Source organism: Pelodiscus sinensis, chromosome 20 (assembly GCF_052426305.1).
Source record: "Pelodiscus sinensis isolate ZL-2025 chromosome 20, ASM5242630v1, whole genome shotgun sequence".
Taxonomy (NCBI): domain Eukaryota; kingdom Metazoa; phylum Chordata; order Testudines; family Trionychidae; genus Pelodiscus; species Pelodiscus sinensis.
The window spans coordinates 16,628,659-16,652,894 of record NC_143071.1 but is presented as its reverse complement, the minus strand read 5'-3'; the positions used below and the strand labels follow the sequence as shown (position 1 = coordinate 16,652,894).

General features: G+C 58.0%; 1 protein-coding gene across 6 annotated transcripts in view; it reads left to right on the top strand.

Annotated features, from left to right (window-relative positions):
* Positions 1-24,236, top strand: part of SPATA20 (spermatogenesis associated 20) — a 45,696-nt gene that overhangs the window by 11,482 nt on the left and 9,978 nt on the right. For 5 of the 6 annotated variants that reach the window (XM_075903778.2, XM_089771896.1, XM_089771895.1 and 2 more), the window contains 9 exons: positions 72-202; positions 366-470; positions 3,522-3,596; positions 4,869-5,081; positions 5,842-6,034; positions 8,352-8,520; positions 11,560-11,768; positions 12,464-12,663; positions 15,904-15,984. In XM_075903778.2, coding sequence (XP_075759893.2) covers positions 72-202; positions 366-470; positions 3,522-3,596; positions 4,869-5,081; positions 5,842-6,034; positions 8,352-8,520; positions 11,560-11,768; positions 12,464-12,663; positions 15,904-15,984 — 1,376 coding nt within the window. Of the gene's footprint in view, positions 1-71; positions 203-365; positions 471-3,521; positions 3,597-4,868; positions 5,082-5,841; positions 6,035-8,351; positions 8,521-11,559; positions 11,769-12,463; positions 12,664-15,254; positions 15,510-15,903; positions 15,985-24,236 lie in introns of those variants that run through there. The other variant, XM_089771894.1, reaches the window with a different exon arrangement.

The window sequence follows — 24,236 nt, the reverse complement described above, 5'->3', positions numbered from 1 at the left end:
GACATACCCAAAGGGAGCAGCCCTGGGCACGGAACTGACCTCCGGTGCTTGGCTTTGTTATTGTATTGCAGTCAATTTAAATTTCCTGTTCACCTACTGGGCCCTGCACCGCGCATCCCCGGATGGCGCACGGGCCTTGCAGATGGCACTGCACACTCTCAAGATGATGGCCTATGGTGGGATTCATGATCACATTGCTCAGGTAGGAGGGGCTGGGGGTTAGATGCCCGGACTGGTGGCTCTTGGAGGCATCTTGCTTGGGTAGCACGAAGCACTCGTATTGGGAAGACCCTGGAGGTATGATCACACGGATGATCAGGCAGGTGCTGGGGCCTGGTTCATGTGTTTTCTTTCTGTCTCTGCAGGGATTCCACCGCTACTCCACCGACCAGAGGTGGCATGTGCCTCACTTTGAGAAGATGCTGTATGATCAGGGGCAGCTAGCAGTGGCCTATGCCAGGGCATTTCAGGTAACTCTTAGCCCGGGTGATAACTTTGGGCTCTGAACCAAGGCTCGGAAGAATTGGCTCCTGAGCAGAGGTCCGAGTTCAGCATGAAACTGCTCATTTCGAGCAGTGCTTGCCATGGGGAGGACTTACCAGCTGTCTTCTGCTGCTGAGAGAAACAGAAACAGACATGGTGTTCCTGGGGAGCCTTATCCCGGTCCCACATCCCAGCCTGAGTCACCTGCTCAGGGAGGGGAGGCTGAGCTGGAGGGGAGCTGTTGCCACGTTTGTCCCTGACAAGACGTTGGTGATGACGGGCGGGGGGAGGGGGCGAACTGGGACTCTCTGGCGGGAGGCTCTCCTGGCACTAGCTGCTGCCTGGTTCCGCAGAAGCGTGAGGAGAGCTGATAGGAGCACCTAGGGCAGCAATGAGAGAACATTGCTGAGCAGTTGGATTTACACAGCAGTATCTGGGGCGAGGGATTTCCGCAGGGGATGGAGAACAAGAGCCGGCTTGCCGGAGCAAAGCGTAGTGACACGGGCTTCCTGAGGCAGTGGGAATTCCAGCCAAGCCTGTGGGCGGCTTCTCAGCATCTGGGGACCCTTTCATCACCTTCCCCCTCCTGGCAGGCTCTGCCATCATCCCCTTCCCTGGCCCCATTCGCTGCTTTGCTCCCTAGGTCCTGGGCTTAGCCCTGAGATATTGGAGATATTTAAGAGCAGATTAGATAAACATCTATCAGGGATGATCTAGAATGGATGGTGCTTGGTCCTGCCGTGGGGGCAGGTGACTGGGGGCAGGTCCCTTCCAGTTCTAGTGATCTGTGATTCTTACCCTCCCTGGCTAGAGTAACACTGACTGTGAAAGCAGCACTCGGCCCTTTGAGAGCTTTACAAAGGCGGGGTGTATGTGAGTGAGGAAGCACTGCCCCATTTTACAGCTGGGGAAGTTAAGGCACAGCAAGGTGAAGTGACTTGGCCAAGGCCACAGCTCACATCAGTGTCAGAAACAGGAATAGCCCCCAGACCTTTAATTTCCCCACGGGACAAGGTGCTCCAGTTCAAAACACCCTCTGACTCTCTGGCAGGCCCTGTCCATAGCACTGAGGGGAGGTTGGGCTGAGCTTTGTGCTGCCAGATGCAGCAGCAGCTGCACAAGCCCTTAGGAGGAGAGGCGAGAGGGAGCTCAGCTGCTGACGGCAGTTCGGTGCCAGGCCTTTCACGGCTTTTGGGATCCCTGCTCCTCGTGGCTCTGGAGAGTCTGGGGGTTGCAGAGCAAGTGCAGGGCCCCCGCGAGGCAGTGTCCTGTCTCCAGCACAGGTACTGCACCGGCCAGCCTGCCCCAGCCCTCACCGGAGGCTGTCAGCAGTGGGCAGCGCTGACCAGCATCTTGCCTAGGAGCCATGGGCTCGTTCCACACAGACCCTGAGCACCCAGCAGATGGGAAGGACTGGGCCTTGCCAGGCAGCTCTGCCCCACCTGAGCCCTTGGTCTGCCCTCAGCCCTTCCCTGACAGCAACTTCAGCTACAGAAGCTGTGCACTCTGAGATCTGGCTGGGGGTTTCTTAGGGATCCTCCCTCTCCAGCCCTGTGTGCCAGGGTCCCTCCCCCCGAGTGGGCACGTCTCAACAGTGTGTGCGACTTGGGCCCCACTGATCTCCCCTTAGCGACCGCCTTTGGAGTCACTCACTTGGATGCTTCCCCAGTGTGTGTCCCGGGGCGGCTGATCCTGGGTGAACCCTGCGAGGCGCGCTGGGGGAGTGTGTAGATCAGGATGTGCACACGTGTGAGCCACCTCGAGTTAACTGGCGATCGGTGAACCGGAGTTATGGCAGGGCCACGACCTCTCGTGTAGACACAGCTGGGGGTCTCGGCAGGTCCACTCCGCTCCGGTGTGCCAGGATCCCAGCGTGTCTCGCCGTCCCGTCTCAACTCTCCTTCCTTGGTCTTAGCCCTCTCTCTGCCAGGCTCAGCAATGCCACCCTCCCTCTTCCTTCTCTCTGTTGGCAGGTTGGGGAGGGGAGCATGTGTGAGCAGCGGGAACCCCTGGTCTCAGATGGAGAGGCGGAGAACTGCAGGGTTGGCAGTGGGTAGAAAGCTGCAGATGGGATGGGGAACTTCAGGTTTGGGAATGCAGCCTAGGAAGGACTCCATGTGCTCCAACTCCACTGCCAGGAGCAGGGATGTCTCAGGAGCACTGGAGTCAGGCTCCGGCATTTCTCAGGCCTCCAAGTTGGCTGGAATGAGAAGCCCAGAGGAAGGTGCTGGCGAGGCTGGAGTTAGCTTGGGCTACATGAGCTGCCTGCAGGTAGAGACTCTGCCCCCATTACACAGAGCAGATTTGTAACGGGCTGAGCAGAAAGGTGTGAGCTGTCAGCCAGAAGCCCAGGGGAGCAGGGGGGTGACGCCTTCCCACGGGGACAGGGCAGAGCGAGGACACGGACCCCACTGGGAGCTCAGTCCCCCAGCACTGGGATCTTGCTTCCCAGAGCTGCTCCCAGTCAGCAGGGAGAGCTGTGCATGGCCATAGCAGAGCAACACAACGTCTAAGTGTAGGCTTCAAGTACAGTGGATCTGAGGAACTTGGTTTCCTGCCACCTGCAACAGGCAATAGATGGGTGATGTAACTGGCCCATCTATTGTCTTGAGATCATCCCAGGAAACTCTGCTGGTCTGCTGCATAATCACTGAAGCCAGGAATTCTGGCCATGCTCAGCCAGTCTCTGGCCGGATGGGGGTTCCTGCCTTGCCCTGCTAGCCTCCAGAGGGTTTTGCCACTGAGGTTTCAAACACAAGCAAGAGTGGAGCTTCGAGTGGGACATTCGGAGCTTAACTTTAAGAGGCCAAAGGGCGTCTCTGCTCTCAGCAGCCCTGGTGTTTCTCTGGGATGACTCGCAGACCCCAGCAGAGTTCTCTGCCCTCCTGCCCAGACCCGGGGGTGCAATCCTTGAACATGCAGATTTGCTGTTTCCCTGCGTCAGCTCTGTAAATCATAAGCCCTTTGACGATCTTGTCGGCACCACTTTTCCTCCCTTTATTATTAGTGGCATAGAATCCTCCTTGTGTCTTAAACAGATTTCTGGCGATGAATTCTTTGCAGATGTTGCTGCCGACGTTCTGCTCTATGTCTCCCGTGATCTGAGCGACAGGGTAAGTCAGCGCCCTAGCTCGGGTGTGGGAATCACTTGCCTCCTCAGTGCCTGTCTGGCGGCTCTGGTGCCTCTCTGGTGATCAGTCACTGACACAAGGCAGCTGGCTCCTCTGCTCCTGGTGCCAGGCTCCTTTGGGTCAGAACATGGTACCTGTGTGCCCCCCACCTCTGCTGGCTGCATCGGACTGGTCTGTGCCAGGTCTCTCTCGGTCTTGTCCGCTGCAGCTCTTCCTGCTGGCCGGGACAGAGGTGGGGCCATGCCTGTCCTGTCTAGGTATTTCCATGGCCCCTGTGGCTGCTGTACCTGAGCCCCTCCCCGTCAGTAATGGATTTAGCTTTGACACCCCTGCGAGGGAGGGAAATGTCTTCCCCAGTTTATAGGAGGGAACTAAGGCACATGGAGATTCAAGGGATTTGTCCAAGCTCAGACAAGAAGTTGAGCCACTAACTGAGCCCAGATCTCTTGCATTCCCAGACCAGCTTCCTATGAAGTATACTGATAGCACACTACACCTTGAGTATCCCCCCTGCCCTGCTCCCTGCAGTGCCCCCTGCTGGCGGGGGCAGAGATTTCTCTATGCCCAGAATATTCCCCCTGCCCTGTTCTCTGCAGTTCCCCCTGCTGGCTGGGGCAGAGATTGCTCTATGTCAGTGTATTCTCCCTGCCCTGTTCTCTGCAGTGCCCCCTGGTGGCTGGGGCAGAGATTGCTCTATGTCAGTGTATTCTCCCTGCCCTGTTCTCTGCAGTGCCCCCTGGTGGCTGGGGCAGAGATTGCTCTATGTCAGTGTATTCTCCCTGCCCTGTTCTCTGCAGTGCCCCCTGCTGGCGGGGGCAGAGATTTCTCTATGCCCAGAATATTCCCCCTGCCCTGTTCTCTGCAGTTCCCCCTGGTGGCTGGGGCAGAGATTGCTCTATGTTAGCTATTCTCCCTGCCCTGTTCTCTGCAGTGCCCCCTGCTGGCTGGGGCAGAGATTGCTCTATGTTAGCTATTCTCCCTGCCCTGTTCTCTGCAGTGCCCCCTGGTGGCTGGGGGCAGAGATTGCTCTATGTTAGCTATTCTCCCTGCCCTGTTCTCTGCAGTGCCCCCTGCTGGCTGGGGCAGAGATTGCTCTATGTCAGGCGTACTCTCCCTGCCCTGTTCTCTGCAGTACCTCCCTTTGGTCAGGACGATCAGTTACAGAGGCTCGACAGCCCCTTGCTAACGTGTGGGAGGGGGCGGCAGCTCGGCCTGGCCGAGGGTCTGCATTCATGATGCTGTTGTCGGTTTCAGGCTGGAGGGTTCTACAGCGCAGAGGATGCAGACTCCTACCCAACAGTCAAGTCCAAAGAGAAGCAGGAGGGGGCGTTCTGTGTGTGGACGGCAGAGGAAATACGGCACCTCCTTCCGGAGCCTGTGGAGGGGTCCTCGGAGGGGAAGACCCTGGCAGACGTGTTCATGCATCACTATGGGGTTAAGGAAGGTGGGAACGTGAGCCCAGCAAAGGTGAGCTGAGAGAGGTGGCCTGAGGCTGTGAGAAGGGAGGGGGGAGGGGCACTGGAGGGCACTGGCCTCTGAACAGCACGGGGGGGATGTGGTGAAGGGAGGGTTCCAAAGTCGTCATGGGGCAGGGGGATTCTGGGAAGGCCTATGGAGATAGTGGCACTTAGCCAGGCAGAGAAAAGTTGATACTTGGCAGCTGGGGATACTGGGAGGAAGTGGCTCTAGCAGCTGGGGTACAGGGAAGACACCATGTGGAAACAGAGGCAGCCATGTTCAGTGTTCCCTGTAAGCTGAGCACTTGGGCAGCCACTCAGGAGAGATTCAGATGCCACCCAGCTGATTAGCAGAGGGCCCACAGTTAGGTTTGTGTTTCTACTGGTGGTGCACATTCACACCTGCCTTGGTGCACACAAACATTTTATTCTGCACATGGATGGAAAAAAATCTCGTGGATGACAAAGATTAGAGGGAACATTGCACGTTGGTAGATGGGGTTATTGGGAGGAAACCACACTGGTGGCTGGGATCCTGGGTGTGAGTGGTGCTAGCCCTGAAGCCTGGGGAGGGAGGTGCTGCTGGCCTGGAGCTCCTGGACAGAGCCATGTCCAAGGGTAGGATACTCACCCACTTGAGTCTGTGCTGGGAGACTGTTTCTCTGTGCAGGAGGGAGGCTTCTGGAGAGCACAAGTGGAGGCCCAGCCGGGGCTGCGGCCCTGTCTGGTCCCTCAGACGGGAGCTGCGATGCTGCGGGCATCTCTTTCAGGACCCCCACAAGGAGCTACAAGGGCAGAACGTGCTGATTGTGCAGTATTCCCTGGAGCTGACGGCAGCCAGGTTCGGGCTGGGCCTGGAGCAGCTCAAGACATTGCTGGCGAAGAGCAGAGAGCGGCTCGGCAAAGCCCGGGCTCGCCGGCCACGCCCATATCTGGACACCAAGATGCTGGCCTCCTGGAACGGTGAGAAGGGTCCCTCCGGCTCAGGGGAGTCGCTTGGTGTGAAGGGTGCACGTGACTTCAGCCAGCGCTGGGCTCACGTCCCTACATGCACGGGCTACACAAACCCTCATCTAAACCTCTGGAGGGTAACTGCACACCAGGGCTGGGTTATAGAGTCTGGGGCCCTGGTGCTCCCCATGGCATGGACCCTCCCTTGCCCCCCACTGCATGGGGCACTGTCCCCAAGCGATGGCTCCACACCTCAGTTGGAGGGTTCTGGGCCAGCTCACACCGCATTACGCTGTTGTTTCAGGGGGTGTGCAGACTCAGGCAGGTGCCAGCCACACTTGGGTCGCATGGTCAAGCTTTGCTGGGCACCTCTGAGGGCTCAAAGCTTAGGGCTTTTTCAAAATGACAGCTGGGACTCAGCTGTTATCACATGACCCCAGGAGCAGGTTTCCTGCCCCCCAACCTGTGGTGCCGGGCTCTCACCCCACGCTGCCATAATCACATCGCTCCAGGAACTGGCAGCCCACCCAGACTCAGACCAGCCGAGAGAGCGATTTGAGGGAGGGGTCTTTGAATTAGCTGTCTGGACACCAGGAGGCGATGCAAGAAATGAGGCAGGGAGATACCCAGGGGGTAGACCAGTCTGGCCCAGCCAGCAGCTGGCAGAGAGGAGCCTAGAATCCCTTTTGGACCCCTCAGGTCAGCACCTATAGGCCAGGGGTGGGCAACCAGAGCACAGGGGCCACCTGTGGCCCGTCGGGGTTCTGTGGGTGGCCCACGAGACATTTGGGTTACTCTTGCCCATGTGCAGGGTTGACAGATTCCACTGGTTTTTGTCTGCGTTGGTTTTTTCCTACCGGTGTCACTAAAGAGACACGCACGTGAAGCGAGGTGCGTGCTGACCGCACACCACATTGGCTGGGAGAGCCAAGTGCTCCCTCTGCATCCAATCAAAGCCCTGCTACAACTCAAGCAGCACATACCAAGTACGCAAGCGCAGTGAGCAAAAGTCCTGGGAAATTGTCTTGGCTATGACAAGCTTGCAGCTGTAAAAGGGCCACTCATGTGGCCCCCTCACTGGCCTAGTTGCCCAGCGCTGCTTAGTCCAGGGCTGAAATTCCTTCCCTTGCTCCCTGCTTGGACTTGTCCTTTGTCTCTGCCCCCTGGCCTGCTGGTCCCCCTTGTAGAGCCTTCCAGTGGGGGAGTGGGGCAGAGCTATGTCAGGCTGCGGGGGGCATCGTGGGCATACTGAGGTGAGGGGCGATGGCTCGATGGGTCCCTGCCTTTGTTTTTGTTGCTTCCTTGCGCTGGCCCTGCCAAGGGATCCTGTCCTGGGAGCCCAGTGGCAGGGCAGCTCCGTTCCAAACAGGGCTAAGGACCGCCGGCCCTTTGCCCTTTGTCCCCTTTCCAGCCCTCATCCCTCTTCCCCAGCCCCATCCACAGGCTTCCCTTGCATCCCCTCCTTCCCACCCCACTGCCTGTGGCTTCTCCTCCCCTGTTCTCCTGCTGATGGGCCCTGCCCGGCTCTGCTTTGTTGGGCTGTGATCTTTCTTCACTTCTGGAGCACCTCTACTTCCCTGGGCTAAGCTGAGAGGCTCCCAGGGAGCGTCCACCCTCCTGGGAAGACAGGACAGAGCCCCTGCCTGTCCTGCAGGCCTGGGACGGGGATTGCCTTTGTTCCCGGATGCCTCACTCTACCTCACTCCTTTGGGCCTTGGTGTTTCTCTGCCAGAAGCTGGGTTATAAAAGCAAACCCAGGGAGTGAGTGTGCTCCCAGTTGCCAGCAGGGGGCAGCAGATCCTTTCTCCTGTGCTCAGAGCAGCCTTTTTGAGGCTCCCTAGTGGTCCGTGTGGCACAGTGGGGCTGAGAGGCTGTGGGTTCAAGTCCTAGGTTGGGACTGGATCCTGCAGCCAGTTCTGACCCTGCTGCCCAGCATGGGCTGGGAGGGGCCAGGGTTCTGTCGATGTCTGGTCCAAAGCCAGGTGTCCTTGGCAGGTAGTGAGCTCAGTCCTGACCTGCGATCCCTCCCAATGAATCAGGAGCCAGACCAGCTGCTGTGCCTGTGTGTAGTGACCACAGGGCCTGGCTGGAGCTCTACAGATGGGAGAGACTCAGTGCCCCACCAAAGGGCATTTTGGAGCTTTTTTCCTGGCAGCTGTCACTCTGATGAAACGTGAGGTTCTCTGTGGCTGATGCTGGTGGTCAGAGCCCGGGGCTGGGGCCTGCCCTGCTTCCGGCCTGGCTCCAGCCTCAGCAAAACTGAGCCAGATGTGGAGATGCTGCCCTGGTGGCAGCCGGAGTGAGGCTCTGTTCTCTCTGACCTGTGCAGGCCTGATGATCTCAGGTTTTGCTCTGAGTGGGGCAATCCTGGGCAAGGAGGAGTACGTCTGCCGGGCCGGGCAGGCTGCCGACTTCCTGCGAGGCCACCTGTTCGACGCCAGCAGCGGGAGGCTGCTGCGGAGCTGCTACCGGGGTAAAGGCCGCTCGGTGGAGCAGAGGTGAGTGAGAGAGGAGACGCTCAGCACGGCGAGGGGGAGCGGGGCAGAGAAGTAAGGAGTCTGTCTGTCTGATCGGGTTGCCAGATGGTTTCAGAAAAAAAACCGAACAGAACAAGAACAAAACAAAACAACAACAAAAAAGGACCCCAAGAGTTGTTAAGCAAAAAACAAACAAAAAAAGCCCCATTTTAAGAAATGCGTGGTGACGCTTTTTGGCCCTACCAGGCAGCTGGCGTCCTCCTGGCATCTTGCCTCCCTGCACAGGGCCGGACAGCTCCTCTGCAGAACCCAGTAAGCACTAGGGTTGCCAGGCTGCCTCCATATTGAGCCGGACAGCCTGGGATTTTTGCCTCCTGGCCGGGGAAAAAAAATCAGAAAGTACCGGACATTTTAGGTGTCTGGTATTTTCTGAATTTTTTTACTGGACAGGAAGCGAAAATACTGAACTGTCCAGTTCAATACCGGACACCTGGCAACCCTACTGTGTGATCAGTCTGTCTCTTTAATCTGCCTCCTCTGTCCTGCTGGATTTCGGAGGTGGCCACTGTTGTGAAGTGTGGGCTCTGGTTTCTGTGAGGAGCGGGTTCTCTGCATCCCTTTGGGTGCCCTCTGCCCCATTCATTCACAGGCCCAAGCTGTTTCCTTGGGGGCCCTCACAGCGCCCAGCCTGCAGGCAGCCAGAGGGGTCGCTGTTACCAGCCCTGGGGGACTGCACTCCCTGCCTTCCGGCCCTCCCCCTGCTGCCAGGCTGGGGAGGGAGAGGCCGATGCTGTCTGGTGAAGCAGGACATTGTCACTGATCTAGCAGACTGGCCGGTTGGGTTAGGCCTTGGAACGAGAGAGCAGGGGAGAGACAAAAGCAGGGTCCCAGCCAGGCCATGGGGAACGTGATGCCCTGGAGCCCATGGTAGGTTGAGAGAACTCTGCACACAGCTGGAGGAACCCTGGCCATATGACCGTGCAGATATCTGGTTTCACAGATCTGTCTCCACACCGCCCTCTGCCCGTGTGTCCCTTCAGCTGTCAGTCTCCGCATCTCGGGGTGCGGTTCTGCTCCGAGGGCGGATGCTGCCGTCTGGGGCAGGTCTGTTTCCCATGCGCGTGTGTGTGTGTTTGTTTGGGGCAGATTAATTCAGCTCAGGATGGATGGGCTCCCAAGAGAGCTCAGAGGAATTAAGGTCAAATCCTCTCTCCTCTCCTTCTTATCTTTCCTTTCACTTACCAAAGGCGCCTCCTCCCTGCTGAATGACAGCTCAGCCAGGGGGCTGAGTACAGGAAGCGCCAGTGTCTGCACAGATCAAGAGTGGGCAGGATCAGTAACAAACCTGCATTTATTATGGGTCGGCACTAATTGCTGCCTAGAGGAAAACATTCAAAGGGCCTGCTCCAACCAGCCCCCCCAACCCCCGTGGCCTCCCATTACCGTGCACCCCCCCCCCCCCGCCCCCGTGCAGTGCCTTGGATTGTGTCTTCCTCTCGCAGCTGGCCCATCTCAGTCTCCCACTGGTGGCGAAAGGTGCTAGTTTAGCTGATGCAGGGGGAGCACTTTTGTGACAGTTCATCCTGTCTGCAACCCCCGCTGGCACCGGGGAAGCCTTGAAGTGTGATGGTGCGGGTTGTTACACGCACCTCCAACGCGATGCCACCCCGACACCTGGTATAGGCCGGGGCAGGCTGCGCACACGTGTGTACATGTCCCCATGAGCACATCTGCACGTTAGTGCATACAAGGCACACGCATGCGAGGCGCGTGCACACCAGCAAGTCAGTGCAGATACAGGTGCGGCAGTGGTACCTGCATGGACCCTCATGACACCCACATTCACACAGGCCCCCTTGATGTCCAGGCGCAGGACCCCAGCAATGGGCACTTCCGTAATATTTGATTTACAGTCTGACGAGCGAGACAACAGACGCCCCCCTTCTCTTGTTCCTTCCTTGCCACTGCGCTGTCCTAGGCAAACACAAATTAGGCTTGTGTCAACAGGGCTTAAGATGGTTTGAATGGAAGGTTATTTGCCTGGCTGATGCCTGACTGCAGCGTGGGATGTGCTGCACACGGGTTTGTTGACCCTGTTATTTGCCTGGCAGAGCGCTGGGCTTGGGGCGGTTTGGAGGTTGTATATCACTGCCCTGCAGTGAGGTGGGAGTGCCGGGTTTCTCTCACCCCGGCCTGCGCCACATGCCAGTGGGAATGTGATGCCAGGGAGATGGGGAGCTAATCACGTTCAGTTCACCCCCTTCAGCCCCGGGACATCAGTGTTGGGAGACTGAACTGAGGGTGCTGAGCGCCCTCCTTTCTCACTGATTCCAGGGGACATTGGGGGGCTCTGTATCTTGTGCAGTCAGAGGAGCCGGCCTTTGGTTTCTGTGCGTGTATCCGGGTGGTTACTTTACTAGCCATGTGGGAGCTGGCTGGGACCGTGTGCTGGCAAGATGGTGTCAGGTTACAAACAATGGGCCATACCCTCAGCTGGTGTAAACTGACTTAGCTCCAATAGTCACTTAGCTGAGGCTCTAGACCAGTGTTTCTCAAAGTGATCCGCGGTCCCATACTGAGAAAGCTGCTACCGGGCCGCTCCAGTTTGTTTACTTACCGGCTCCGCCGCCATGGAGCCTCGCGGCTCCCATTGGCTGTGGTTTGCCGTTTGCAGCCAAGGGGAGCCGCGGGACGCAGCATGACCTGGGCCGCAGCTTCCCGCATCTCCCCTTGGCGGCAAATGGCGAACCACGGCCAATGGGAGCCACAGAGTTCTATGGCTGCAGAGCCAGTAAGTAAACAAACCGGAGCAGCCTGGTAGCAGCTTTCTCACAGTGGGTCTGCGGATCACTTTGAGAAACACTGATCTAGACCGACAGACTTCAGGTCATAAACTGCCCACCAGCTGGGGTCAGGGAGGCTCCATGGGGCAGTGTCTCCAGCTGGGTTCCCCAGGGGAGTGGGGGATCATCTGCCTTCCAGTATTAACAGGCATCGAAGACCAAGGATCATTCCAGTAGGGTGACTCTCACCTTCTTTCTGTCTTTCCCTTCCCTGTAGCGCTGTTCCCATTCAGGGCTTTCTGGAGGATTATGTCTTTGTGATCCAGGCTCTCTTTGACCTTTATGAGGCCTCGCTGAACCAGAGCTGGCTGGAGTGGGCCGTGCAGCTCCAGCGCAAACAAGACGAGCTCTTCTGGGACTCCAAAGGCTTTGCGTATTTCTCCAGCGAGGCTGTGGACTCCTCTCTGCTCCTCCGCCTGAAGGACGGTAAGCGCACCGTGGAGCCGGGCCCCCAGACTCCTCTGGAGAGCGACTAAGTCTTGAGAACTCGTCGGCGTGTCCAGCCGGGCACGGTTGTGTTGATGTGCAGGACCAGCAAGAAGCTGGGCCGTAGTTTTCTTGGGTTGTTACTCGTGGATTCCACCAAGAAGCAGCAGAGCCAGGCTTTGTGCGATGGGGCCCAGCATGGGTATACGAAGGGGAGCTGAGCTGCAGGGTGTTGCCGGTCAATGCTGGTACTTGCAGGCCATCCTGTTCATCCTCTGTGGCTGTCCCAGCTTATACAGAGAGTGTCCCGGCTCTAGCCTGGAGCCTGGGTCTCCAGCATGGCAGTACAGAGCACTCATCCTGTAGCCACTGACGTGCCCTGCTGCTGGGAGTCGCTGGGGGCCTGGTGAAGTCCAACAGGCAGCCTGGCAGGTTTAACTTGTCCGTGCTGGGGCTAAAACGGGCCTCAGGGAAAGTTTTCTCAGCCCTGGATTTTTCATGTGCGTGGCTCAGGTCTCAGGGTGGCGGACATCTCCCTGAGTGTGTCACAGAGCAGCAGCCCTGGGGAGGCTGAGCTGTGCCCAGCACAGGCTCTTTGGCACTGTCCTGTGGGCATGCCAGGCAGCTGCACCCCCTGGGAGCGCTGCGCCGGGGGCACAGGGTGGCTTGGGTGACAGGCTCTCGTCTCTCTGTAGATCAAGATGGCGTAGAGCCCAGTGCCAACTCTGTGGCCGTGACTAACCTGCTCCGGGCAGCCTGTTACTCTGGCAACATGGAGTGGGTGGAGAAGGCCGGGCAGATCCTGGCGGCCTTCTCAGAGAGGCTGCTGAAGATCCCCGTGGCCCTGCCAGAGATGGCCCGGGCCACCGTGGCCTTTCACCGCAGTCTCAAACAGGTAGGGAGTTTGGCCGGTGGATCGGTGCAACCAAGGACTCACCTGCTACTTCCCCAGCCTGTGATAGTGGTCCCTCCCCATCCGGGCTGAGCTCCGGGGCTTGCAGGGATTTGATCTTCCTGTGTGAGCTCCCTGAGTCCTGAACCCCCTTGCCACTCAGCCACATGGCAGGTGGGCGGATCCGGCCCGGGAGGATGAGTGGGATGGGGAGAACGTGAAGTGTGCAGGTGAGTTAAGGACAAAGATCGAGAGGGAAGAGAGGACTTCCCAGCACTGTCTGTGAGAGCCTCTTGTCCGCCTCCAACTGATGGGGGAGATGAGCAGAGATTTGTGGATTGGGGGATTGGCGAGAGGGGACGGCTGTGTCTGTGTGGGTTTGCGCTTGCCTATGTGCACTTGTCCTTGTGTCTGGGTGTGCATCTAGGTATGTTTGGGGTGCACATGTGCTTGTGTGCATGTGTGTTTTGGCATGTATGTAGACGTGTGCCTCTGTACTGTTGGGTTTTGCTGTGTCTGTGGGTGTGTCTGTGTTCAGTGTGTGCATTTGTGTGCGCGCAAGTGTTGCTGTGCATGTGTGTGCATTGGAGAGGGGAAATGCAAGACCAGAGTGAGCCCTCTTTGGAGTGCTGTCCGGGCCCGGTGGATGGCGGAGTCAGACAGAGCACTCCCAGATGGCTGGTTAGAGCCTGCCTGTCATCCTAGTTCTTAACCGGCTTTAGGATTGAAGGCAGGCCACAGGCAGATCAGTGGGGGGGAGGGAACGGAGTCCCTCCCTCCAGCTTTCCCTTGCTTTAATTGTGCAGCTCTTTGCACTGTGAGTTGCTCTGTTCCAAGCTGGTTCCTACAAGGGAGGCTCCTGTGGTGCCAGGCGGTGACACAAGGGGCTGGAGGTCTGCCTGGACTTGCTATCTGAGGGGATGAAGGGGTGTGTGTCAGGACCCAGCTTTCGGGCCCTGAGCCAGGCAAATTCTGGCCCTGCTGTTCTGTGGGGTGGTTTGGAGTCGCCGGATGGCTGGGTTTGAAGCCCTGCTAGAGGAATATCATCCATACACGGCAGGTTCCAGGGCACCGTACAATGGTCATGAAACCCCACAGCTCCCACGCAAGGGGCCACTGTGCCTGGTCCACGGCGAGGGGACACTGAGACGCAGCGCCATTAAGTAACAACACATCCGTGAGGGAGCTGGCAAGAGAACCCTGGCCCTCCAGGACTGTAAGCACCAGTCCGGCTTCCTCTCTTCAGTGGTGCGTCGCACACGTACTGACCTAAGTTCCCTCTAAGCTGTGGGAAGAGCCTTTTAAGCACCACACAGGCGCTGAGGGCAGCTCCTGGACCCGATCCAGCCCAGCCAGGCACCTTCTGTGGGTGTGGGAGCGGTGCCCTGCCCCAACCAGTCTGACCAGGCTTAGTCTGAATTGCTGGGGCCCTTGTGGCCCAGAGTTAGCTGGGTGGCGAGACGGCCGCACCAATGCGGATGATGATTCGTAGCTGTTGGCAAGTGCTCCCGGGGAAGGGATAGGATCGTCTGCCTGCCACTGGGGTATTTAGGGCTATAGGGCCTACCCTGGAGCCTGCAGAGAGCCCCAGGGAAGTGAGAAGAGAGAGCAATGCCCATCAGAGCCTCCCCCTTCCCTCCCATCCCCCTCCGGCTGGCTGGAGTGTGCGTAGCCCCTGGCCAGGGGTTCCCCATTTGGGAACAGCTGGTGGCTAAATTCTGCCCTGTGTGTTGCATTAGGCTAATACCGTAAGTGACTGACGAGAAGTGACTCTGAAATTGTCCCGTGACCATCCCATGAACTCCTCCTTTGCTTCTCCATCTGTTTCTGGTTGGCTTGGTCCTTTGCAGGCTCTCTGCTCTCTGCCTGGCAGATGGGATGAGCGAGGCGGAGATGAATTAATTACAATGATGAAAAGTCTCAGAGGGGCAGCCGAATCAGTCTGGAGCTTCCAAAATAATCCCTGCTCCTGTGGCCCTTTAGAGACTGACAAATGTATTTCTATAGTAGCACAAGTTTCATGGGCAGAACCTACTCACCTGGGCTGTGTCTACACTGGCATAAATTTCCGGAAATGCTTAAAACGGAATACTATTCCATTTTCAGTTTTTCCGGAAAAGGAGCGTCTACATTGGCAGGCTGCTTTTCCGGAAAAGCCCTTTTTCTGGAAAAGCATCTGTGGCCAATGTAGACGCGCTTTTCCGGAAAAGAGCCCCGATCGCCATTTTCGCAATCGGGGCTTTTTTCCGGAAAAGACTACTGGGCTGTCTACACTGGCCCTTTTCCGGAACAGTGTTCCGGAATAAGGACTTATGCCCGAGCGGGAGCAGAATAGTTTTTCCGGAATAGCGGCTGATTTTGTACAGTAGAGCGTCGTTGCTTTTCCGGAAATTCAAGGGCCAGTGTAGACAGCTCGCAGCTTATTCCGGAAAAGCGGCTGATTTTCCGGAATAAGTGGCCCAGTGTAGACACAGCCCTGGAGAGTCATTGCTGCAGGGCGCTGGTGGGGCTCTTAGGGCAGCTCCTGCTAATGGCCCTCCTGGGAATTTACACAGGGCTCTGCCTCTGGCCATCAAGCCTTTCCTCCCCACCAGTGGCACACCTGGCGCCTAGAGGCTGCGGTGATGGGCACACTCGAAAATCAGAGACAAAGATTCCTGTCAAGCAGATGCTCTCCTGTCTCCGTCTGGCCTGCCCCCTCCACCCGCCTTCGGCTGCAGTGCTGCACGGCTAGGCCAAGCCAGTGCTGGCAAGGGGAGCCAGGGGTCAGTGCAGGGTTGGGTAGGCGAACGTGTCCCTGCAGCCCCATGCACATGGTGCTGTCTGTCAGGTGAGGCGTACAGTGGGGGGCTGGGCCGCTGGTGCTCTTGGTGCTGGGTAGCCCCCATTTCCTGGCCAGAGTCTCCCTCAGAATTCTCTTCTGTGGCCCACGTTGCTCCAGCAGGCGTGGCTGAACGTGATGTGCTTCCTGGCTGGCCCGAAATGTTAAACCCCTGCTGCGTCCCGCCCCACACACGGCTGCATTTCAGTGGGGAGGGAGGGAAGCCGTTCCTGAATTGTGGGTCAGTTCCTCTGCAAAATGCTGGAGGGTCCTGAGGGTTGGGGGGGGGCAGAACTAGTGGAGCAGGGTCTTCAGCTGGTATATAGACTCCCCGGAGCACTGCGGGGCTGGGGAGCCGGCCTGACGTGGGTGGGTTTACAGCCCATTTCCATTCACCTTGGCGTTCCTTTCTCTGCGGACAGGTCGCTATCTGCGGTGCCCCAGAAGGAGAAGACACTAAAGATCTGCTCCGCTGCGTCCACTCCGTCTTTGCTCCAAACAAGGTACTTGCTCCACAGCCTGCCAGCCAACCCCGGGGCCTTGCACAGCCCGTCAGCCAACCCCGGGGCCCTGCACAGCCCGCCAGCCAACCCCGGGGCCCTGCACAGCCCGCCAGCCAACCCCGGGGCCCTGCACAGCCCGCCAGCCAACCCCGGGGCCCTGCACAGCCCGCCAGCCAACCCCGGGGCCCTGCACAGCCCGTCAGCCAACCCCGGGGCCCTGCACAGCCCGCCAGCCAGCCCCGGGGCTCAGCACAGCCCGCCAGCCAACACCGGGGCCCTGCACAGCCCGCCAGCCAACCCCGGGGCCCTGCACAGCCCGCCAGCCAACCCCGGGGCCCTGCACAGCCCGTCAGCCAACCCCGGGGCCCTGCACAGCCCGCCAGCCAGCCCCGGGGCTCAGCACAGCCCGCCAGCCAACCCCGGGGCCCTGCACAGCCCGCCAGCCAACACCGGGGCCCTGCACAGCCCGCCAGCCAACACCGGGGCTCTGCACAGCCCGCCAGCCAACCCCGGGGCCCTGCACAGCCTGCCAGCCAGCTCCGGGGCCCTGCACAGCCCACCAGCCAACCCTGGGGCCCTGCACAGCCCGCCAGCCAGCTCCGGGGCCCTGCACAGCCCACCAGCCAACCCTGGGGCCCTGCACAGCCCGCCAGCCAGCCCCGGGGCCCTGCACAGCCCGCCAGCCAGCCCCGGGGCTCAGCACAGCCCGCCAGCCAACCCTGGGGCCCTGCACAGCCCGCCAGCCAACCCCGGGGCCCTGCACAGCCCGCCAGCCAACACTGGGGCCCTGCACAGCCCGCCAGCCAACACCGGGGCTCTGCACAGCCCGCCAGCCAACCCCGGGGCCCTGCACAGCCAGTCAGCCAGCTCCGGGGCCCTGCACAGCCCACCAGCCAACCCTGGGGCCCTGCACAGCCCGCCAGCCAGCCCCGGGGCCCTGCACAGCCCACCAGCCAACCCTGGGGCCCTGCACAGCCTGCCAGCCAGCCCCAGGGGCCCTGCACAGCCAGTCAGCCAACCCCGGGGCCCTGCACAGTCCGCCAGCCAGCCCCGGTGCCCTGCACAGCCAGTCAGGCAACCCCGGGGCCCTGCACAGCCTGCCAGCCAGCCCCAGTAGTGCCCTGCACAACCTGCCAGCCAGCGTCGGTGTCCTCTGGGCACACAGGCTGGCTCTGCTTTCTTGCCTCTCCTCCCACCCCGGCTGTGGCTCTCCGCAGTGTGCTGATGCTCTTTCTCTCCCACCCATCCTTCCCCCTCTCCCATCCCTGCCTCTCTTATAAAGGGATGCCCTACTTTCCCCACACTGCCTCCAGCTGCTCTGCCTTGTTTATCAGCTTGGGAGGCAGGGCCATGAGTCCCACTCCCCTGGCGCCTCTCTCTGACACAGAGAAATGGCAGCCGGGGCTCTTTCTGTCAGCCCGTGCCCGGGAAATGAATCGTTACAGCGGCAGCAATGTGTGTTTACACGAGGCTCCCAGCGCGGCGGCCCAGGGAGAGACACTTGTTCCAGGGCGTATGTCCCCGGCCTGGCTGCGGGCACCAAATTGCACATGTATCTAGGTTACTGAACTCCGCAATCTAACTTCTGCCTGGAAATGCAACATTTTCTTAGCTCCTGCCCCATACTCTTGACTGTAACCCTGCAAACTTCTCTCTCTCCTCCGATCCCTCGATGTCCGTGCCAGGAAACCCCCAGAGACTGGTTCTCTTTTCCAGCCATTTGAGCCCCCAAGCCTTAGATTCTCAGCCCCAGCCCCCAGGACCCGCCTGGAACTAAGAAGATCCATGTGTCCACTCTCGAGTGCAGGAGTTCCCATGAGCCCAGTGCTGGCCCCGCTTGCCTCGCCCCCGAGTGTCCTGTGCTATAGGCTGGGGGCAGTCAGCTCTGTGCAGCACAGTCGCCGTGGGCCGGGGATGTTGGATGCGACCCCTCTGGCGCGTGGCTGCTCCTTGCAGTTAGCTGTGATGGTGCTGTAAGGCGTTCCCCGTGGAGGGGGAGCAGGCGTGTAACATCTTCCCAGGGCTCTCCCAGGGGAATGGAATTGATCCGTCACTCCTGATTAGGGCTGTGTCACTCTGCCAGCCCCCGCGTGGCTGGGAAGGAGCACTGAGCACCCCGGCTGGGGGCAGGGAGGAGCCACGTGGGAGGGGAGCGGCCGTGCCGTGCGGGGAAAGAGCTGTCGGATTGCAGCGGAAGAGGCAGAAATCCCTCAGCGCGACAGCTGGACCCCGTGGCGGCTGTCACATCCAACCGCAGCGTCTCTGCCCGTGTGATTGGCAGCTTGCTTACTGGGCAACATGTCAAGCTGAACGGAACAGGGCAGGAGAGGCGGGACGGAGTCAGTGCCAAAGGAGAAGAAAAGTTCATAGCTGTGAACAGCTGGACTGGGTTCGTCTCTGCAGAGGCAGTTCAGAGCCCTCGTGCCAGGATTCTCATGCCCAGCTGCACGCCAGACCACTAGTGCCAGGATTGGCGCACCCAGCCATGTTGGAGTGCTAGTACCAGATTTGCACGCTCAGCCACATGCCTGAGCACTAGTACCAGGATTCACATGCCCAGCCACACGCCAGAGAGCTAGTGCCGGGATTCGCACCCTCAAGCACTAGTGCTGGGATTCACATACTCAGCTGCACACTATAGGCTCTAGTGCCAGAACGCCCATCCAACTGCACAGCAGAGTGCTAGTGCCGGCATTTTCACGCCAGAGCACTAGTGCCAGGAATCAGCCAGCAGCATGCTGAGGATTCAGACTCCTGTCCTGGGAGCTCTCTGTGTACTTCTACAACACACTTGCTTCCTGCGTTGCTCTCGTAGGAACCTTGGTCTGTGAACAGGCTGGTTCGACTCAGTAAGATCAGTCACTGTGTGAATGGACAACCCTGCCTGGTGTGTGTCTGGCAGGACCCTGCAGCCGTGATGCTCTCTGCAACGGTTTTGGTGGGCCCGTCACTGCCTCACACTCGCTTCCTTGCTCCCCGGGCCCAAGCCATACTATTGGCTTTGCCAATCAGGCACTGGCTCCAGTAAGTGACTCTGGTCTGTGTCTGTAGCAGTCTGGGCATTTCCTGGCCTGTCTTCCCTGCTGCTCTGGTGTCTGCGCGAGATAGTCACCCCTTCTAGGCCACAGCACCGTGCTCCTCCCTGCGACCCAGGGCCCCCAGGAGCTAATGTAGGTAGCCCAGATAGAGGCTGGGTGAGAGTCGGTATGGATTTACTCCACTCCAGCAGCTCGGGCAGCAGTGGCCGGTTCTTACAGGGGGCCCGTGGTAGTTGAGCATCAGGTGTGCTGCAAGGTGGCTGAGGGTGCACAGATTCAGCTGGGGTGAGGCCCCTGTGGACGCAGGAGGATCAGCTGGTGTGGGGAGATGTAATAAAGGGACTGTGGCGTCTCGTTGCCCAGAGATTATTCTCCGGCTGGTTTCATGACCAGTCCATGGGCCCACTGAGCCCCAAGTCCTTGTTCTGCTCACAGGGGTCTCTTTCCATTCCAGCTTTAATCCTCCCTGGCTGTTGGGAAGGATTAAAGCCCGTGACCCAGTTTGCTGGAATTGAACGTACTGTGTTGGCAGCGGGAGGCTGCGTCCTCTGGTGCCACTGTTAATAAATTACTCCCTGTTCAACAGCTGTGCCAGCCTTTGTTCTCTGCAGCCTGACCAGGTTCTGCAAGGGGACGTGGGCGACAAACTGACCGGGGAGCGTGAGCAAATCAAATAGCCTGGAAATTCACTTCCTTCCCAGCTTTTTCATTCAGTTGCCTCCAACTGCAGCATGGCGCTTTGCAAGCCAAAGCCCAGCTGTTCAAGACATTCTCTCCAGCCCCACAGAGTTAAATGAGGAAGCATCTCTTGCTGCTCTTGGCAGGAGTGATGGAATTGCCCTAAACGTGGCAAGGAGGAGGGGAAGTCACTGGCACCACCTCTCATGCTGGCTCCACCCACACTCTGTTCCCTGTGGCCCCTTCACACCATCCCTTCCCTTTGCTGCTGCTTCCCCACCCCATGCTGCCCGACTCCTGAGCTGCCCCCAAGACCCTGTTGTCCACTCATTCCTCTCTGCCCCTTCCCCCACATTGCTTGCACTTATGGCTGGTAAAAAGTGGGAGGGCATATCCCTCCAACCCCCCCATTTCAGCACTCCTGCCTCTTGGGTTTGCCTTCCCCGCAGTACAGGCAGCAAAAAGCAGGAGGAAGTTTGGTCCCTTGAATTGGTTTCACGTCACAGCCTGGACTTTTGCAGATGATTAAAATACCGAAATGTAGGCTCCTTGGCAACCGCCTGGGGATTCCATGTTTGGCCTAGTCACTGGGGTTGGCAAAGGACTGGATTGTGACCTCAAAGGATTTTGGGATTGGGAGCAGGGTAAGAAACTGCCGCTGGTTTTTGGTGGATGCGTGCAAGGAGGCTGAGAATTTTTTGCCCAATTGTTTGTTGACCTCAGCTGTCGGCACACAAAGAAACAAGCAGCCATCTCTGGGTTTAGCAGATCAGTGAGCAGAACCAGAGCAGCTTCCCCTCTGTCCCCTGGCCCTGCCCTTGAACACCAGCTGCTGTTCTTATCACTTGGCTCTCTTGGGCCCTTCCCTTTCCCCGCCTTACAGAAAGGAGCCCGAGTAGGGTTGCACCTGGTGATGGATCTGGGTTATCCTCTTTGGGGTTCCATATTTCTCCAGTCCCGTGGATGGATATTGATTTAAAACTACATGCCAGGGTTCTGTTACATGGTCCCGATTTGGTTCCTAGTGAAAATGGTGGCGGTAAAAGTCCTCTTCCCCGTCCTGCTAAATAATTCTGCCTCTCACATGATGTGTTATTTCCCCTGTGTTGCATCACATCCCAGTCTCTAGAGTCACTTTGCAGAATGCAGGGAGAACGAATTGGCTTTGGAGTTATTCCATGTGTCTGTAAAAGATTCCAGTCAAAGGAGGCGCAGAAGCCTAGGAGACTGACTGACTGACTCAACCAGAGACAAGGACAGCCTCAGCCGAGAGAGGGCTGAGCTTTGAAATGAACTTTCAGTTCTTTTTAGATCAGCCAAGTATGAGTTGCTAGTTCCTCAGCCGAACCATGGCACTGCTGAGCTGCGAGCAGAGGCACGGACAACAACCTGGTTTACATCCTGAGTAGCACAGTGACCCGAAGGAAAACACACAGGAAATGACAACAGCCTGTTGAACAGGAAGTGAAATGTGACATCCTCAGAATGGAGAGTTAACTCGTTGACCACATCATTCAGAGAGTTTGGCAGAGGGCAGAAACTCTGTTTCAGCGGGATTGCGAGATTTTGAAATGTGGTTTAATTTCTACTTGGAACAAAATGTAAAAATTGCAGAATTCTCCATGTAGAACAGGGTTACTCAACTTTGGAAACCCCAAGGGCCTCAATAATATTCACAGCACATCCCGAGGGCCGCGACTTAAGTGTGGTTTCATATACATGCAAATATATATGCAAATAGCTTCTTTCACAAAGCATTTCCCACAATGCCCCAGCACTCCCGGCACCTCCTCCCTGGGGGCTAGAAATGCTGACACCCGTACCCGTCTATTCCAGCCAGCTCATGCGTTCACGTCTTTCAATGCTCACCCTGCCTGGGAGATATTTTGCTGTTGTGGAGTGTGTTCCCAGTGGAAGCTATATTCAAAGGATCCCACCCGTGGGCAGTGTGTTGAGCCCTGTGTAAACCCAAACCACTCCATGGGCCACAAACAAACGGCCCATGGGCCATGTGTTGAGTAGCCCTGATGTAGAAAAACATCGACGTGGGATTCTTTGATGTCAGGATTTTTTTCCCCCAGATTGTTCTTCACAATGAAATTCCTATGAAATCATTTTGTAAAGTGTGTCAATTTTGATGGCACTTCATTTTCCAATGGAGCATGGTTCTATCCAAGTTTTGAGCTGGAGATGCAAGAGGGCAACTTGTCAATTTGCCACAGGGTGGGCTTAGACCACAGTCCTGGATTGGAACCCACATGAAGCTTGGGAAGGTTTGAATCGGAACATCTCAAGTTACACTGACCTGGGTCCATGAAGGACTCTCCTGGTGCTGACGTCTGAAGCGAGAGATGTACCATGCCCTGCTTAGCCTATCTGTAATGGACAGGATGCCTGAGGCCTGCCCTCATCACTGGGACAGCTGCCTTTCTCTGTTGTCTCCAAGGCCTGGGGTGAGAAGAATCAGAGCCGAAGTGTCCTGATAATCTCATGACTCGTTAGCTCAAAGTCGGGGCTGTGGCCAGGGAGGGATCTTTGCACTGTGTCTGCTGCCACTGGAGGGAGAGAGGCAGGGCTGTCCCTGCTGCAGATGAGAGGTGACGTGTCACAGAAACTCCAGGCAGAAGCCTGAAGGAAGACACTTCCAGGCTGCTGGGTCCCACGATGTGCCAGGGTTCGCTGCTGCTGGGGCTGTTGATACATGGCTGCCGAGAGGTGCCAGACTGTCAGCCTTAGCACTGGTGTCCTCAGATTCTGCCCAGAATCGGCAGCAAAACCCACCTCCGAGGATGAGAGAAGTGCTGCTAACTCAGTCTCCGCGGCCCCTTCGGGAGCCCTGGATCACCACAGGAACTGGACTGAGACCATCAACTCATTTCCCAGCCACTTCTGGCCCCCATGCAGACGGGACTAAGGGGTGCAGTCCCTGCCCGCTGGGCACCGTGTCTGTACCTGCTCCAAGTGAGAGAGAGAACCAGCCTCCGGAGAGTTTCTCCAGGGAGCATAAAGCTACTCCTGCCGTGCCTTGGAGCGGAGTCCCATCCTGGGAGTGGGCAGGAGGGGTGGAGCGCAGGGCTCCATTCTCCTGCCCAGCACGGGAGTGTGAGCGCTGTGGCACCCCCTCCCCCCCGGGGAGCAGGGTCGAGTGTGGGGGCTGGGACAGTGCTGGCAGGTGGCTTTCAGCAGCGCTGCTTCCCCCTCAGGGTCCCTGGCCATGCCTGGCAGCACTGCCGCCCCTCCAGCCGAGCTCTGCTCTCAACAGGGCCGTGCACTAGTCTTGGCAGTGAACTGTCTCCTTGCACTTCAGCTGCGCTGCTCAGTATTTAGACAGGCTCAGACGCCGGGACCCCAGAGCAACTTTCCCATAAAACGAGCCGGGTGGCAGCCTAGGCCCAAACTGCCTTTCCCCCCTCAGGAGATGGCACATCACCGCCGGAGGCTGCTCCCCTGGAGGTCATCACAGGTGCCTCCTTCTTGCCCAGTCCCTGCCCGCCGCTCTTCATTTCTCCGCCTCATTCCACAGCCGAAGGCAGAGCCTGAGTCTCTCACTCTGGAGACTTGTGGTTCCCGGGAGCAGCTGTGGCAGGAGCTTAAGAGACATCAGCTTATCTCCCAACAGCCCCACCCAGCCCCCGCATTGCTAGCGGGCTGCCGGGGGCCAGACGGGGCTGCTTTAATGTAATTAACTAGGTCGTTCCACTAATTCATTCTTCACACACATCCCAGTGAATTCCTTTCTGTCATGATCAGGTGGCGTTGAGGATGAGGGAGCTGGTGAATTTACAGCTGATACCAGGGTTGAGGGGTGGGCTGATGCTTGGTGAGGAGGGAGAAATCATCTCTGAGGCTGTCTCTACCCTACAAAGAAAAGTCGGGAAAAGCTACACAAATTGCAAACTGCAATTTGCGGGGGTTTTTCCGCTTTTCTTCCGAAAGAGGCTTTTCCGACATTTGGCCCATCTACACGTCCTCTTTTGGAACAGCTCTTCTTCCTCGTGAAATGAGGTTTACAGGGATGCCGAATAACACGTCTGCTTTTCGGAGGGTTTTTTTTCCAGAAAAGCAGACGCGTTCCGTGGACACGGCAGAGCTTTTCCGAGATACCTCCAGTATCCTGGAAAAGCTCTATAGACCAGTGGTCCCCAACGTGGTACCTGTGGGCGCCATGGCGCCCACTGGGGCATTTATATGTGCCCGCCGAGTGATCAGGGCCAGTCCAAGCCATTCTTGCATCCCGGGCGCACAGCGCACACGCAGCCTCTGCCCCATGCGCACAGCTCATGCGCGGCCCCACCCCCGGGCGCCCAGCAGCCCCAAAAGGTTGGGGACCACTGGTCTAGACATACCCTGAGAGCATCAGCAAGTGACACAGAAGGATGTGTTCATATAACCCTTTCCTGAGCTGAGCTGGACTAGCAGGGATCCAAGTCTGGAATCTCAGGCCTGTCATTTAATCTGGCAACATTCCAAGCCAAGGGTGCATGATAACGAGGGGTTAATAACCTTTACATAGCATCTTCATCCCATCTTTAGACA